The sequence below is a fragment of the Colletotrichum higginsianum genome, chromosome 2, assembly GCF_001672515.1.
Source record: "Colletotrichum higginsianum IMI 349063 chromosome 2, whole genome shotgun sequence".
In the NCBI taxonomy this organism is placed as follows: Eukaryota; Fungi; Ascomycota; class Sordariomycetes; order Glomerellales; family Glomerellaceae; genus Colletotrichum; species Colletotrichum higginsianum.
In genome coordinates, this window is record NC_030955.1 from 1,260,791 (window position 1) to 1,278,223 (window position 17,433).

Consider the following 17,433-nt stretch of genomic DNA (forward strand, 5'->3'; position numbering starts at 1 on the left):
CGGAGACAAGGACCGCAGAGGGTGTGCCGAGATCAAAAGAAAAAGGGATGTTTTATCACCCTTCAGCGGATCCGAAATGAGCCAGATGTTAGTTCGTTGGAGGAGAGCAAAGTATCGGGAACGAGGAGAATCATGCCCTTCAAGCCCCAAGTAAGCGGTTCGTGCCGTAAAGTCGTTCGTCAGAATCGTATTCGGAGTCATCTGGGTATATGTGACGAGAGATATCGTCTAGGCCGCGCATGCAGACACGCGGGCGCATCTTCTCAGCGACAAATGCCGACTCAACCCCACCGGGTCCGGCAGGACGCTGAAGGATGAATGGACTGCGCACGCCCGCCCTCTAGGCGGCGCCCCGAGGGCCAACGTTGCGGCGGCCCTTGTTGGGGACCGTGGTCCAACCGTCGTCCTCGACAGGCGCATCCGAGTCGGCAGCCTCAGCGGTCGCCGAAGCAGGCGCCGACTGCTTCTCGGGCGCAGGGCCGTTGGAGCGAGGGGGGCGGCCACCCTCAAAGCGACCGCCGCCGCGGGGGCCGCCGCGACCACCGCGAGGTCCGGAGGGGGGACCACGGGGAGCACCAGCCGATCTCCAGCTGTTGGCCTCGGCAGCGCGAGACTTGGGTGCCTCCTTGGGTTCCCTTGGCTCTCTGGGCTCTCTGGGCTCTCTGGGCTCCCTAGGCTCTCTGGATCGGACGGGAGCCTTCTGCTCGTCAGAGCCGCTGGCCTCCTTAGGGGCGTCTCCCTCCTCCTTGGGAGCCTGTTCCTTAGGGGCCTCAGCCTCTGCCTCCTTGGCAGCCTCCGCCTTGGCAGCCTCCTCGCGCTCGCCGTTAGCCTTGGCGGCGGCCTCTTGGGCAGCCTTCTCCTCAGCCTCCTTGGCGGCAGCCTCCTTGGCAAGACGGCGCTCCTCCTTAGCCTTCTCCTCGGCCTCACGCTTCTCCTTCAGCTGTTGCTGCTTCTTCTCCTCAATCAGACGCTCCTTCGCGGCAGTGTCGATGGGACGAGCGGCACCAAAGGGGCTGGCCTTGGAGTCGGAGCTGGTGGCAGACGCGGCATCGGGAGCCTCGGACACAGTGCGCTTGGCCAGGTTCAGCTTGGGACGGCCAACAGGGGCAGCGGGGGCAGCCGCGGGCGAAGTTGGGGCCTCGCTGCCATCGCGAGACTGGCTGGCCGACTTGCCAGAGGCGTCGGGGCGCATGTTGGATCTCCACTGATTGTCCTTCTCGGCAGCAGTCGGCACACGCTCAGGGCGGGGAGGACGAGAGTCCTGGCGGTCCTGGCGGGGCGCCTGACCTTCACCCCAAGCGGCGGGGGACTGGTGGCGGTCGCGGAACTCACGGGGTCCATCGTTGGTACGGGGACGGCTGCCTTCGCGAGAGCCATCCTCCTTGGGAGCGACGGGAGAAAGGGGGCCTCTGCGCTCCCAGTTGCCAAAGTCACGGACCTTGCCATCATCCTCACGGGGCTCGCGGGGCTCGCGGGGGCCACGGCGCTCGCCAAAGTCGGAGGGGCGGCGGTCATTTCCACCACGGCCAGGCAAGTCAGGAAGGGGTCCCTTACGGGACCAGTCGCTAAAGTCGCGGTTGGACTCACCGCCACGGTCACCACTACGGGCTGATGTCGTGTCAGTAATTGCGATGACATTTGTTCAGCGAGAGAGGGTACTCACGAGGGTCGGCAATCTTGATTCTGATGGCACGTCCCTGGAAGGTCTGACCGTCCAGAGTCAGAGCCTGCTTCAGTCCCTCGAGATCCTTGAACTCGGCGTAGGCGAAACCCTTGGGGCGCTGCTGCTCGCGGTCCTCGATAATACGGACGCTGACAATATCGCATCCCTCGAAGAACTCGTTGACAGTCTCCTCAGTGGCATCGTACGACAGGTTGCCGAGGTGGGCGGTGTAAGGGGGTCGCTCGGGAAGCTTCTGGGGAAGGTTTTCGCGGATGGAAGAGTAGCCACCGTAGTCTCCTGCAAAACGAAGGTTAGACTAAGCGTTTGCATTTACGTTTGACCGAGCTGCCGACTCACTTCGCTCGGAACGGTCGCCGCCGGCGCCGGCGCCGCTACCCCAGCCACCCTGGCTGGGACGGTAGCCTGCGCGGTCGGTGGCGGGCAGAGCCTGAGTGCCTGCAAACAAATGTCAGTAGGGAAGAACGCATCGGTCAGAGGCGGCGTCGCCGAGCAGTCGCATACCGGCTACAAAAGTGTCAGCAAGAATCATCAGGAGAGTTTGTCAACGGCAAAGACTCACTGTACGTATCCTCGACCTCATCAGCCCATGAGCCTCCGTAGCCTTTAAGTCCAGATGTCAGTCCATGTCCACCATGTGCGCAACAAATCGGTCGTTCAGGCTGAACGACAGAGCCGATTGAGTCGGCCGTCGGGTGTCTGCAGGGAGAACGACGCCTGTCGGCATAGGAAGGGAGGCTGCGACTGACTTGAGTCCTGGAGGAAATCGCCAAGGGCCATCTTGACCTGCTCCTTCTTCTTGGGCGCTATGATGAAACGGTTAGCACTGGTACAGCTTCGAGACGACGCAGTACTCTGCGACAAAGGGACAGCCAGGTACGAACCCATGATTGCGGTGTTGAGGCGGCTTCGCGCGTCGAGTGAAATCGATGCGCGATGCGGGGGAAGTTCGTAGGGAGGCCGAACGGTGCGGCTTGTTTCGCTAGGGGTTGCGGGAGGAGGTGGTGGTGGTGCGGAGAGAGCAAGCGAAGAGAAGGCTGGATATCTCCGAGGGATATTCCGTAGGATTAGATGCCGTCCCTTTTTGTGTCTAGGCACGGAGGGGGGGATCTCTTGTACTGGAGAAGACGGTCGGTCGTCGGATGGCGATACGTCAGAGGGGGATACGATAGACTTGAATGGCCCAGCTTGCGGTGATTTGCTGGGGCTGGAGTCTTTGGAGGAAAGGTCGAAGTTTTACCCGCGCAAGCTGGAGGCAGAAGCAGAAGGGTGGTTGAAAGTTTGTGAGGGTTGGATAATTTTCTGGGAGTGGGAGGCACTAGCCCCGCTGCGGCCTAGCTTTGTTTTTCTACCTAGCGCCCCGCCAAAGACGCTTGGGCCAGCTACGCTGGGAAAACCCCGTGATTGAACAATCCCATTTTTGGAGAGGGGCTTCTAGTCATCATAGTCATCACTGGGGGCCTGGCCTGCTCACTCTGCTTCTGGTGACTTCACTGGGGCGCTCAGCGGCTGCGCCCCTCCCAACCCCTCCAACCACCCCCAGTCCTTTCACTGAAAGGTGCCCTGTGCACAACTGGCAAGACCATGTCTGTCCTTTCACTTAGCGGATGGATGTTCAAGGTCACCAGCAGAAAGGAAAGAAGAAAAAAGAAGAAAAAAGGGAATTGTGAATGATGTTTCAACACCCCACCTTCCATGCATCTACCTGATATGCACAGATTGAAACTTCACAAAACACATTGAGAGTGCATGTGCACCTCGCCTATTTGTCTACACCCCGTTTAATGCATTATCGGCTTCGATGAAAGCTTCCCAACTGCATCTATGTGTATAGCCTCAGCTGCCACAGTGGTATATATACGTCTATTCCAGCGACATCTCGCCGCAACCTATTGCTACTTCCACAATGACTGATGATGCGAGAGACAACACCCCGGATCAGCGTGGCCGGCAGCGTCGGGGCCTGCTGCCGCCTGGCCTAGTTGATCTCATGGGTCCGCCCCTGAAGGTCGGCGCCTTGACAGGTGAGTGACTTATCGAAAGAGATCGTCATCCTGAGACTTGGCCCAGCGGTTACTTCAGCTGTTTTGTTCTCAAATAATGACACAGCTAACACATCCTTACCCAGGAACCATCGGCATGTTCAGTGGTATCGCTGCAGGCATCATCCGCGACTCCACGCCAGCTCTGTTCGCTCTGGCATCAGGTATCCAGTGGTTTGCCCTCGGCTCAAGTTATTGGCGTAAGTCGTCTTGTGGTCTCGTTCTCGAGGACCAATTGCTGACCTGCTTGTGCCAGTCTCAAGGACTGTGGTGATGAGCGCGTGGGGCGGCGAAGCGACGCTCTCCAATTCGTCCAAGATCCAAGCCAGTGCTGTTGCGGGAGGCACGGCAGGCATGGTCGGAGGTTTGATCCGTAAGTTCTCCTGTTTCGACTGGTTCTCGTCACGTCTGACGCCTTGCAGGTGGCCCGAAAAACATCATCCCCGGAGTGCTCGTTTTCTCGCTCATCGGGGGAACCGGCCAGGCATTCTACAACAGCGTGCAGGGCCGGCCCGAGGCCACCGAGAAGAGGAAGAGCATCTTCGAGTCGAGCTGGAGCCCGCTCAAAAAGCTCTCAGACGACGAGTATCGCGACATGATTGAGGAAAAGATGCTCAAGATCGACGCCGAGATCGCCCTCATCGACGACAAGATTGCCGAGCTGCGCGCAGCAAAGGAGGCCAACCCTCCGCCGCCTCGCCAGGAAGCGCCTCAGCAGCCGCCGCCATCAAGGAGTTGAGCCGGTGTATGGCCATCCCCATGTACAACATTTGTCAACACTGTAATTGTACCATGTACCAACAAGCACATAGCACTTTCATACCATTGCTGTTTGCTTCTCTCGTCTTGGTTGATACTGTATCACTTTATCCTCCTTTCAGAGGCCGTCGCCGTATGTACAAACCATGTCGCTTGGTTATCTCATTGTCTTTATCCAGCTGCAATAGATGAGTTGTCTGTGTTAGGAGCCTCCTAATCGATTCGGTCGCTGCCTACAAGACAAGCGTCGGCCAGCCGTACGGACATCACTTGTTTCGTATTTGCAGCTTGTTCCTGGCCAGCCACCTCCATGTTGAATTTCTCCGGGGTGGGGGTTTTTTTTTTCTTGCCCGGATTGCCCAAATTTCCAGAGTTCCCGCCTGGTGGTGCAGATACAGAATCCGGGCCAGGTTTGGGCTGGAAGGAATTCATCAGAAAGGCCATCGTTTTATACTCGCCGCGTTCATCTCAAGGATTCCAAGTTGGGTTTCTTGAGGCAAAGGGTACTAGAGCATGGTTTTGCAGCAGCCCATCACGCCCTTGGCCGTGGAAGTTCCCAGCATCGACCGGCATTGTGCCAGTAGTGATCCTCTTGCCAGCAACCCCACGTCAATCATCGGCTTCGATGGCAGCATACGGCTCGCCTTCCTGCATGTTCAGCCCGTAATGTAAAAAGAATGTCCTGAGCCTCTGATTATCAACCGGCCAGAGAATACGATCTATTGTCCGCTTGATATTCTGCACTGTGCTCGGAGAACCAAGCGTTCTGGAGACCCGAGGAGAATATGTCTAAGGTCTCGGCATACTCGAGCCTGTTTGACGGGGAGTGGACTCCAGCTAGGAGCGCTGTTCGTGGCAGACACTGGACCCCGTCACGGGTATAGCGTCTGTCTGCATTGTAGGCATGAGAGGATACCATACGCCGAATCGAGCATCTGCGTAAACCAGCAGGGCGGCCAGAGATTACGCCATCATGAGTGTGAAGCCTGGCCTGACGCATCCACTCGGGCCCATGAAATCGAATGTTACACCCTATGGCTTTCGTGCAAAGGGTCCAGGCTCACAACTCCAAACCAACTCGCCTGCATGCCATCCGGTGGGATATGCTCGATTCAATAATTGATGGCAATAACAGAAACACGATGAATCGCACGCCAATATGGATCGGTGTCAGGGAGCCAGAGGCCCAGCAGCTAGCCAAGACACTCAAGGGGTGGAAGGATGAACCGACCATAAGCTTGCAAAAAGTGAACCATGATGAGGCCGGGCGTGGGTTGACTCCAAAGCAGACGGGAGGGACCGACCGGCTTCCTCCTGGTCCCTGCGCACATTTACACCCCTTGCCCGGCTTATCTCAGCCACCGAGATGCCATCTCCGTCATCTACGTATCCATGTCACGGGGTGCCGGGAGGCTGGATCTGGGAAACCCGAAGCCATGGAAGGGAACAGACGGACGAACAGGGCCGGGGGACGACGGATGATACATGGTTAAGGAGGGGAGGGGGGCCGGAGAGCGGCTTGCGGCACGTTGAGTAGTGAGTGCAGTTCGTGCTGGAAGGTCAGGTCAAGAGCAGCCCAGCAGCCCTAGCTTCGGCGCTACAACGTCTCATCTAATGCATGAGCGCTCTAGGCCGATGGGAGCACGGCCCACTGATGCAATTGATGCAAGTAATTGTTGAATGATGAATCCCCAATCCCGACGAGAGCCATGTTGCGGCCCGCGGGACGGGAGGGAGGAACTTACGATGTAATAGGACGAGGTACGTACTGTGACAGATGCCCCCGGGATAACAATTTCCATGGATCCCTCATGGTCGAGACGCTCCGCAATATGATCGCCAGACAACCAATGAGAGACGATTTGGGCCGGAAGTGGCCGAGCATTCCATCCGCCAGGGGTGGGTGGGAATTAATCGACAGAGCGATGGAATGCCATGCATTTGTGCCGGCCCTGGACCGGCTGGCAACAGGGCCAGGATATATGTACCTTTTCGCAGATGGGAATACGACGCGGTACTTCCACTTCAAAGTGACGATGGGCGACCGAGTTGGGGTTCACTAATGTCAAGGGGTAGCGGACTTTGCCTGCCTGCTTACCTACCTAGGTACCTACCTAATGGAAGTAGTACCTAGGTAGGTAGGTATCCGTTGGTAGTGAGTGTGTTGGTGATGATTGTCATTTATTTCCACCCGCCAAATTCCCCAAAGTGCCCTGTTCCTGGAAGCCGCCGCCCCGGCCCTTTTGTGCTCTTTTTGTTTTTATTTTTGGGTGCAATTCCAGCCCACGATTCTCTCCTGTCCATCCTTCCCTTCCCTGTCTCGATTCTGTCTGGGCCGTGTGTGTCTTAGGAATCAATCTTCTTGTCTCCCTACTTTTAATTTCTGTTGCTATTGAAACGGAACCAAGGACACCGTTATCTTTCATAGAGCTTGGGATTAGCTTAGATCCTACGCACCTCCTCCTCGTCGTTCCCTGAGCTATCCGAACATCCGACCAACCGGCCAATCCCACCCTGCATTGTCACATTCACATAATCCGCCAAGTGTTCCCGCACCGGAACCGATTTACGTGGGAATCCATCCCTCCCTCCGCCTCTTGCCCAGCAGCAGGGTTCCGTGTGGGAAGCTGCCCGCCTCGTGCCGAGAAATCAGTCAGTCAGTCTCTCTGACTGACTCCAGAGTCCAGACGGGGAACCAGGGCTTAGACGGAGAAACGACGTCTTCTCGCATTTCGCCAATACCTCCTCCTCTCCTCCTGTTGGAACTGCGTCACTCGTCTGCAAGAAGCTGCATCTCCGATTCCGCCAGCCATTTACTCTGCGAACCCGAGTCCAAACACACACACACTCACACACTCACTCACGCACTCACACTCAAACGACCGTCCGCCCCTTTGCCCCAACGGAACGCATTCTCCGCATTGCTCCCTATCGCATCCCCATCGCATCGAACCGCACCGCACCGTATCGCCGCCTTTTTTCCCGAACCACCTACCAACCACACATACTTCTCACCACCACGAAGTCCGATCCCACAAACTGCGGTTGTGTGTTTGTCTCTCCCTTCCGACTAAACAAGGGATTCTATCGTCGTCCCACCCGCCTCCGCCTTCCGTCTTCCACCCTCTGGCATTGTTCCTGCGGAACCCTTTGCGCGACCCTTCTCTTGATTCCCTCGACCGGCCACCTGCGCTGGCAATACACACCTTGTCGACTACACACCGCGTGGGCGCCGAACTCTGCTGCACCAAGCCGAGTGTATATCGTTTTGCCAACCAGTCGCACGCAAAAACACATACCCAAGGACCGATTCTCGACGACATGGCGCGCTCGGATCGTTGGAAGCGGGAGTAAACGTGCGGGATACCACAACGATTCGGGTCTCTCCAGGCAAGTCGCCCTCCCTTGCCTTGCCTTGCCTTGCTTCTCCTCCCTTCTTCCGCTAGGTGTGATGGTCAATTCAGAGTGCTGTTGGACTAACATCGTGATGTTGCTTAGTACAGACACCGAAGCGCGCCATTCATCGCGTGAGCCGTCCGCGCGCTCATTATGGCGATGCTCAACCCGACCTTCGTCTTCGGCGTCGTCGTCCTCCTCTACCTGTCATCCTTCATTCTCTTCGCCGTTGTCCGAATCCTCACCGGCATATCAATCCAAAGAATAGGGTACTTCTCTCTACGGCGCCTCGCCTACACACCCCGAGATGGGTTCAAGATTGAGGTTCGCGGCTTGGGGCTCAACGTTCACCGCCCGACCTTTGCCCAGCCCACCTGGCTGAGCGTCGTCATCAGCGAGCTGACCGTCACGATCGACATTGCCGAACTCGAGGGGAAGAAGAGCGACGATAGCTCCACCGATTCCGACAACTCCGATGCCGAGGAGGAGACCGAGACCCAGCTGCCCGAGCAGCCCAAGGTGCCGCTACTGCGGCGCGGAACTGGCGGTCCCCCGCCCCGGAGCGAGACCTGGAAACACCTAATGAAGCTGAAGGACCGCATGAAGAGGGCACACCGCAAGCTGAATTGGTTACGCATGGTCGACGTCGTCGCCAGCAATTCCACAATCAAGGTCGTCGACGTGGGTGATGTGCAGTTTGGGAGCTTGACCGTCGCCGTCGATACACGGCGCAAGATGGTGGACCGCGCACGCTTCTTCTTTCAGTCCCGGACAGACAGGAATAAGCTGAAACAACGCCAGGCCGAGTGGATCATGACGTTGCGCAGCGTCCTCTTCACGCCAGAGGGCAAGGAGTCGCTCGAAATTCTCGACAACGCGACTCTCAACATCCATGGATTCTTGTACGAAGCGCTGGATGGACTGAGAGACGCCGCAATCGCCCTCAAGCTGGGCCGTGTTCACATACCCTACGACGATGTTCAACTTTGCGCCGATAGACTTAAGCAATGCAAGTTGGCCGCACGCTCGTCCCCCTTGTCGGACGAGCCGGCCGACGTCTTCATGGACAAGATCATACACGAGGTCGCCCAGCCCGGCAGCACCCACCAGGAGCTGATTCAGACGGTATCTGACTCTAAGGAATTCATTAGCTCGATCCTGAGGGGCGTCAAGGAGGTTCAGTTTGCCGTCAGTTTTGTTGGCATGACGAAGAGGGTGGAGTCTGTCAAGCCCAGTGCCAAGCCTGTCATGCTGAACGCTTCTATGAAAGAGGTCGGCATCGACTTGCACCGCCTGGACCCCAAGTCTCCTTCCCACAGGATGTACTTCCCGTCCAAGGATATCGCCCACGAGGCTCTAGCTGCAGCCTTGTCCATTTCCGTAGGCGTCGACGATGGCGACGGCAAACCCGAAAGGCTGATTTACATCCCAATGGCAACGACCACGGTCAAGACGACATTGCCATCTAAGACTGTCGAGATGGCACAGGATGTCGGGGCCGAAGAGAGGAACGCAAACATTCTCTTCGCTAATTCCGTAGTGACATCTCCTTCGGTAGACCTCGACCCTCGCCACCTACCGCTCCTCGTCGCCATGCTGAAACCCAAGTCCTCGAAAAGACCACGAACTAACCGTCAACCGCGTCATATGCTTATTTCACGACTATTGCCCAAGGCCAATATCAAGTTTACAATGCACGAACCGGTTCTCCGTGTTACTCTTCCAGCCGTCGACCAGCACGCAGCTTCTGACGACTTTGATCTAATTATATCGTCTATTTCGTCCATCTCGCTCGACATGGAGTCGTTCCATTCCACCGTCGAAGATTTACACTACTCACTTGCGTCGACCATGAGAATACAGTCTCACGAGCTGTACTACCAAACGTCGTCGAGCAACCGGTTCGACCTGATACAAACCGAATCTTTTGAGTTGAAGGTCCAACTCAGTGCGACGCCGGACGTCCACGTCGTTGCGTCGGGCAATTTGCAGACCTTCTCCATCAAGATGGTGCGCCCCGAGATCACCGACGGTCTCAGACAGATCGTGCGACAGCTGAGGATGAACGTGGAGCCTGAGAAACGATCTAACTCACACACATCCATCAAGAAGCAGAACTTCCTGCGCGCTATGCCTTCGTGGCTGTTGCAGCTCCAGCTTCAAGCGTCAGATTTCAGCGTTGAGATTGCGGGCATCGACGAGGACATATCGGACGACACCCGCGGGGTCTCTCTGCAACTCGACGAGTTTTCCGCCGAGTACCGCGCACAGAGGCTGGACGGACTCCAACGACGGCCGTCACGCCGGAGGGCCAACAGCCGCACCGTCGCGCCCGACTCGGATCTGCTCAAAAGTCCCATCTCGCCGCCACCTAGAAAGAAGCAACAGAACGAGGGCGACGGGCGGAGAGTCACTTTCCACGTTCGAGGCTTGGAGGCCTACATAGTGGAGTCGGAAGATAGGGTCGAGCTGGAGCCCTTTGTCAATATGCCGCGGTTCGAGGTAGCGTTCCAGGCCATGAGTGACCAGCAAGGCCCCATCTTTCACATCCACGCAGGGATTCGTACCGTTCTCTTGCAGTACTCTCTCTTCCGCCATTACTCCGTCGGCGTGGCCATCATGATTCTGCGGAAGGCCTTTATGAGGTCTGGGCAGGATATCGGGTCGCCGCCAATGTCTCCAACGACACCGCGTAAAGAGGCCAGCGACTTCCTGGCTCCCCCAATGTCGCCAGAACCCTCTTTTGCCGATATGACTGAGCACTCAACAGTTACACCGGAGCTTATAGCCATCGACCTCAAGGCTGCTCTTGTGCAGGTCAAAGCCGAATTACCAAATGACCCTCAGTTGATGCTGCAAGTTTACGGCGTGGAGGCTGGCCGACACAGATGGACGTCGCCATTCCTGGCGTCGAAGCTCGTCCGCCTCTATGTTCAACCGCCCAGAATGCGAACCACCTGGGCCCGGATGATCAGCATAAAGGGGGGCAGAGTTGACTACCGCAAGTCTCGACGGAAGCTTCACAACGGCGGCTTTCACGAGGACGAGATGATCGACGTCAACTCCGACGCCATTAGGTTTGCTGTGCCACACGAGGTCCAGGTCAACAGGATTTCAGACAACGTCATCAACACTCTCAAGTCGATCAAGCAGCTCCACCACCGTTTCAAAACGGGCACAAACGAGTACATCCTCGACAAGGTCCCCGGCGGCCCCAAGAACGTGCCCAAGGTCTCTGTCCGAACGCGCTCGCTGCTCTTTGAGCTCGAGGATGGCGCATTCGAATGGAAGCTCGGCATGATCTACCGCGCCGGAAGGGTCGAACAAATGCAACGTCTTGCTCGAGAGGAGGCCTTTGAGGTCAAGAGGAAGAAAATACGCGAAGAAGAGTCAAGAAAAGAGTCGGGCAAGCTGCGTGCTCGCTCGCTCTTCCACCGTGGACGACAACAGAATGGATCTTCGTGGGCCCGAAGCCAGAGCGCAGATGGAAGGAGACCCAGCACTGATCAGCGCTCACGAGGCAGAGCACCGAGATATGACCCTGATGGTGGAGGCATCGGTCTCACAGGATCAGCCTCAATCGCCGAGCAGGAGGCACGGGCGCGACTAGATGCTTACAACGCAGAAAGCTGGAAGAAACGCATCGACCGGTTCTACGTCATGGCAAAGAACGGCATGAAGGAAGTCCGCGGTCTCTTCTGGGGCCCCGACCAGCTCCCCGACGACTTGGAGGATACGGAAAACATCCTCGAGGTGCCCCAAAGGCCGGCACTCATGTCCGCGCTCATCACCGATCTCCAGTTCGTTATCGACAAACCGACCTTTGCGATGAAAGACCTGCCAGACTTCATCCACTCCGTCGGCAAGGGAATGCCCAAGGATATGAAGTACGGGTTGCTCGTCCCGATGCATGTCTCGATCGACCTTAGTGAGGCAAGAATATCCTTGCGCGACTACCCGCTTCCCCTGATCCATATACCCAGTCTGAAGACCGGTCAGTCAACGAGGCTTCCAGCCATGTCACTCAAGACGAACTTCGTGATAGCCGAGGAGTTCCGAGGAATGGAGTCTACCCGTCGTATCAAGGTCAACATTGTGCCGCCCCGGAACCACGAACCAGGCGGCAGCAGCGAGGGCAGCTTTGCCATTGACGTCCGCCGCACCATTGGGCCGGTCAAGTCATACTCCAACATGCGCATCGAAATCAACACGGCTCTGCCTACAAGAATCACCTGGGGCCCAGCCTACCAGCCGGCTATCCAAGACATGATGATGGTCATCGAGTCCTTCACCAAGCCACAAGTTGACCTCTCCGAGAGAGTTGGTTTCTGGGACAAGATACGCCTCAACTTCCACTCAAGGATACACGTGGCGTGGAGGGGCGATGGCGACATGCACCTTGCGCTCAAAGGAACGCGCGACCCTTACTGCGTGACTGGTAACGGCGCCGGTTTCCTGATGTGCTGGCGCAACGACGTCAGGTGGAACATCAACGCCGACGACGATCCCAAGAGGTTCATGACCGTCGATTCCGGCGAATACGTCTTGGCGATCCCTGACTACAGCCATCAGGTTCGAGAGGCTGCAATGCGAACCGGGGAAGACGACAGCCTCTTGAGCGAGGACAGCTATAAGTCCGGGGCGTCCTTCAAGAAGGTGGTGATGAAGCTTTCTGGCAAGGTGCAGTGGATGACGGGCGTCGTTTTTGAACGCGCAATCCAGGATGGCAGACGGAGCTTCGAGTTCCGGCCGCACTACGACATTGTGTTGCGAGCCCCTCACCATGTCAAGCTCGATGACCAGCCATACGATGCGTTCCGCGGGTTCCGAAGCCAGCATATCCATCTGTCGGTCGCAGTCAGGGCCCCGGTGGACCGTGACTGGATGGCAGACAACGTGGAACCTTCAAGGAGCTACAACACGGTCCATTGCACGCCTCGCTTCTTTACCCACTTCTTCTCGTGGTGGTCTCTGTTTGGCGGCGCCATGGCACTGCCCATTCGTCAGGGGTCACTCTGGCCTGGTAGGGCAAGGAACAGCAAGAAGTTTGGAAAGCATCTCTCTACCATCAAGTATAACCTCCTGCTGGCGCCGCTGTTTCTGAGCCACATCTACAAGCATAAGGACGCCGAGGATGCTTCCGACAGTGGCGTTTCCGCCACAGGCCTCAAAGTGCGGTTCGACAGCTTCATGTTGGATCTGCACCAGAGGCGCGAGGAGTTCAACACGCGAGACCGCGGCCGCAAGACCAAGGGGAAGACGAGCGGCATCAAGCTCCATGCCGCCCAGCTCGACCTAGCGGCAGCCGACGTTCGTGCTGTGTCTGCCAGCATCCGGGGAACAACAACCGAAGCCATCAAGAAAGGAACCATTGCTAGTTTGATCGCGAACCAGAGCGAGGACAGCGCCGACCTCTCTCGTTTTACCATCCCCGATAACGACCTGAGTTGGATCGACATGGACGACTTTGTGGAACTGGATTGGATCCTGCCCACGGAGCCCAACCCCGACACCAAGATTCTGCCGCTGGCCTTTGCACCTCGCCTGACTTACTTCCGGCAAACAGACATTGGCGGCGTCATTTCAGGCGATCCGGATCGAAAGAGCCCCTTTGGCGATGAGCCAACACATTTCTGTATTATGAGCCACGACGACGACCCCCGTCGGGTACAGGCACAGCTCATTCAGGAGCGGTTGGACCAGCTGGAGATCCAGATCGAGAACTACGGAAGGAGCCTCGGAGATGCCGAGCTCAGGGTCGTTCGCGACGATGCCAAAGATCCCAAGCTCGTTGCTGCATTCGAGAGCTTGCAGCAGCAGGGCGCCATTTTGCAGAGGAAGAAGACCTACCTCCAGAACATGCTCCGACAGATGAACAGCAAGTCGCCGATAGACGGCAGCAGCTTCTTCAAGCGAGAGAATGGCAGCAGCAAGTTTGAAGACTCGGTCCAGTTGGAGGACGACTCGTTGACAATACCCTCCGGGGCGGAGTTTGAGAGTGACTTCAACAACCGTTTCGTCATTCACAACCTCCATTTCAAATGGAACAACACCCTTCGAAACATTGTACTTCGATACATCCACCAGGTCAGCCAGCGGAGAGGTTTCGTCTATTACCTGTCCCGCCCCGCGGTCAAGTTTATTCTGGACATCGTGGAAGAGCAGTACAAGGCCAAGCAGAACCCGAAGCCTGCAAGCAAAAACAGGACCCCCACGGGGGGTGCCACCGCCGGTGCTTCTCCCGATCTTGACGCCGCAGAGCGCGAATTCAAGCAGGACATCGAGGACCGCATCAAGAACATTCTGAAGGATGGCAGGAATTACGTAAACGCCGACGGAAAGGGAGGCGACGATGTACCCAACGTCCCGATCGAAGACCTGTCCAGCGGTATTTCGGACGAGTTCACGCCTCAAAACAGCTACCACGTTCGGCTCATTGCTCCGCAAATCCAGCTGCAAAGCGACAAGAACAAGAAGAACGTGGTCATCCTCACATCCAAGGGCATGGAACTCAAGGTCGTCGAAGTCATGGACAAGAAGAGACTCGCCGACGTTGTCAGCGGTCTCGTGCAGCGACGATTCCTGGTCAACATGGACAGCACGCAGTTCTTTGTCACTCACCAGTCGTACTTCTCGGAAATCGTCACGACATATGCAGGCAGTCGGTATGGTACCCCTGCCACGTCGTCATGGCCGCCGTGGGTCCCGATGGAAGTCATGTTCGATTTCGAGACCGATCCTTTCGGGTTCAACCGCGTGGTGCAGAAGACGTCCGCCATGCTCCGTTACGAGAAGTACAACACTCTGCGTTTGAAGTACAACGACGAGGTGAACACCGAAGGCGCCGGCGACCCGTCCCATTCGAACAACGAGAGGAAGATGGACAACCTCTGGGTCGAGTTCCCGCAGGCCAGAGCTCTCTGCAACTCTGGCGACTACTACGCCATGTACGTCATTGTGTTGGATTTGCTCATGTACAACGAGCCGCTGGAAAAGACACGAAGCGAGCGCCTGGAGAAGATCATGCTGGCTTCGGACTTTAGCGATCTCAGCGGCACGCCGGAGATGGTGGAGAAACTGCAGGAACGCATCCGCCAGCTGCAGGACATCAAGTCCCACTTCCAGATCTACTCCAAGTACATGGATCAGCGGGGCTGGGAAGACCGGCTTCTTCTGGAACGAGACTTGGCAGCATGTGAGGACGAGCTGTTCTTCATGATGAAGGCCATCACGTCTTCGCAGCGCAGGTATGAGACAAACTCGGAGAGCAACGCTCTCCTAAGATGGAGCATCACGGCGCGAGACACGGTTTGGCACATGCTCCGAGACAACAAGGAACCGCTCGTCGAATTGCAGCTCAAGGACGTGGAGTACGACCGAACCGATAACGCGGACGGGTCGCACATCAACCTGATCAGGGTCGGCAAGGTCTTTGGACTGAACCTTCTCCCCGATGCCATGTACCCCGAGATCATTGCGCCCTATGTCGACGGCGACAAGAGCACGGCCGACTTGGGCAACCAAGAGATGATCCGAGTCTACTGGTACATGCTTGAAGCCATTGCCGGCATCCCTGTCATGGACCACTTCGAAGTCAACCTGTTCCCGATGAAGATCCAGCTCGAGCGCGAGGTCGGCAAGCGCATTTTCGAGTACATCTTCCCGGGCATTGATGGCGACAACAAGACCAAGAACGACTCGCCATTTATGCTAAAGCACACTCCCGCGGAAGACGAGGAGGAAGACGACGACTCCCTGTCTGGGTCTGGCCGCCTCACTGCGAGCGACAAGGATGGGTTCAACACGAGGCCGGGCTCGCTTGAGCTCCGTCTGCACCCGACACTGAACTCGGACTCGCCGACCAAGTCGATCAGCAGCAAGAAGTCTCTCACGGTCAACACCGGCGAAGGCCAGGGTCACACGTTCCGTCTCTTTCGATCCGTCGGCACCGGCAAGGTCCCATCCAAGAAGCCTTCGTACGAGTCGCTCAAGTCGACCAAGGAGCCTCGCCCTGGAATCGGACGCACGTCAACAGGCTTCTCCTCGAAGGAAAGTGCAGCCGTCAGCGACAGTAAGAAATCACGGTTCGGACTGCGCAAGGAGTCCAAGGCAGAGGAGAACAAGCCGTCCGACGACCTGACTAAGATGATGTCGCGTGCGAGCAACTATATGACCTTTGCGCACATCAAGATGCCGTCGGTGGTGCTCTGCCTCAGCTACAAGGGCAAGGACAACCGTAACGTCGAAGACGTGCACGATTTTGTGTTCCGCATGCCTGCGGTCGAGTGGCGCAACAAGACGTGGTCCAACCTGGATCTCGCCCTCGCTCTGAAGAAGGCGGTTATCAAGGCTCTCATCTCGCATACGGGCGCCATCATTGGTAACAAGTTCAAGCACCGCCCGAGTGGCGCGCAAGCCAGCAAGCTCCGCGAGCTGGCCACCGGCTCCTCTCTCATAGCGCCCACACCTTCATCGTCGTCCCAGCACGACGCCGATAGCATCAACAACAGCGATGATTCGTCGAGCTTGTACGGCAACTCGCCGGTGGATTACTCTCGATCGCCGCCGCGCTCTCGCCATGGTAGTTCGGCCAGCAGCATTCCCATACCGCGATCCACGAGTAGGAGTTCGAGTGTCGCGAGTGGCCGATCGCAGTGGACCGGCGGATCCAGCAGTCAACAGCCAACAGTCCCCAGCTTCCTCATGATGACGCCGCCTACACCGCTGGACAGCCGCGCGCCGACACAGGGGCTCGGCTTCGAGCTGTTGCGTCCGTCTTCCAGAAGCAGTCTGGCACCGTTTGACCAGGCCGGCGGCGGGACTATGAGATCGCTGTCACGGTCCGGTACGGGTGCGGAGCCAGGCGATCGTCGGAGGTCGGCAGGGAGCGCGTTCCTCCGCGACAAGATCAACCAGCTCACCCACCGGAAGCGCGACGGAGCCCAACAGAAAGAGAGCAGCCAAAAGCAAGAGAGCCAGAGGGAGGAGACACCGGAGGCGGAGGAGGAACCCAATGCGGTCGCACCCGACAGCCCCAAGAGTTCGAAGCGGTTTCAGGGGCTGAGCAGCCGAGTCAAGACGGGACAGTAGAAAAAGGAGGGACGGAAACAAAGCCCTTGGCAGCGAAGATCAGGGCCGATGATCATTAGTGCGATGCATCGACGAACAACGGGACAACGAGAGGTGTTGAAACCTCACTTAAGCATGCGTTCCAGACATTTAGATGGGGGGAACAATTCCGAGGCGGGACAAGGGAGGCAGACGTTAGATTTGTTTCATTGCTTTTCCTCTTCTTCTTTGGGCAATACCCGGCGTTGGCGGTACACGCCCACAAACAATTTACACTCACACACACTTATACACACATACACAAACGCGCGAGAGGACGAGGATGATATCGCCAGTCTTTTGTTTCTATGTCCCATGTAACAGTTTTATTCTTGAGACTTCAAGATGACGGATGTTGACGGAGCGTGTGTCCGAGGCGAATCGAATCAAGCAAGCGTTTTCTTCTGCGTGCCCCTCCCCCTCTCCCTTACTATTCTCTTGTATACA

The 17,433-nt window shown here is 57.1% G+C and overlaps 3 protein-coding genes across 3 annotated transcripts; 2 read left to right on the plus strand and 1 right to left on the minus strand.

Moving 5' to 3' along the window:
- Nucleotides 1-340: 340 nt before the first annotated feature.
- On the minus strand, nucleotides 341-2,569 carry CH63R_02142 (RNA recognition domain-containing protein; the record flags this gene model as incomplete). Its single annotated transcript, XM_018297117.1, has 5 exons — nucleotides 341-1,608; nucleotides 1,664-1,960; nucleotides 2,021-2,119; nucleotides 2,244-2,285; nucleotides 2,431-2,569. The coding sequence occupies 5 exons, from the start codon at nucleotides 2,567-2,569 to the stop codon at nucleotides 341-343; spliced, it is 1,845 nt and encodes a 614-aa protein (XP_018161933.1).
- Nucleotides 2,570-3,587: 1,018 nt separating this feature from the next.
- Nucleotides 3,588-4,462, plus strand: CH63R_02143 (uncharacterized protein; the record flags this gene model as incomplete). Its single annotated transcript, XM_018297118.1, has 4 exons — nucleotides 3,588-3,705; nucleotides 3,810-3,923; nucleotides 3,980-4,096; nucleotides 4,146-4,462. The coding sequence occupies 4 exons, from the start codon at nucleotides 3,588-3,590 to the stop codon at nucleotides 4,460-4,462; spliced, it is 666 nt and encodes a 221-aa protein (XP_018161934.1).
- Nucleotides 4,463-8,031: 3,569 nt separating this feature from the next.
- On the plus strand, nucleotides 8,032-16,968 carry CH63R_02144 (uncharacterized protein; the record flags this gene model as incomplete). The annotated part of the gene is made up of 1 exon (XM_018297119.1): nucleotides 8,032-16,968. One exon carries the CDS (start codon nucleotides 8,032-8,034, stop codon nucleotides 16,966-16,968), a length of 8,937 nt encoding a protein of 2,978 aa, XP_018161935.1.
- Between the last annotated feature and the right edge of the window lie 465 nt (nucleotides 16,969-17,433).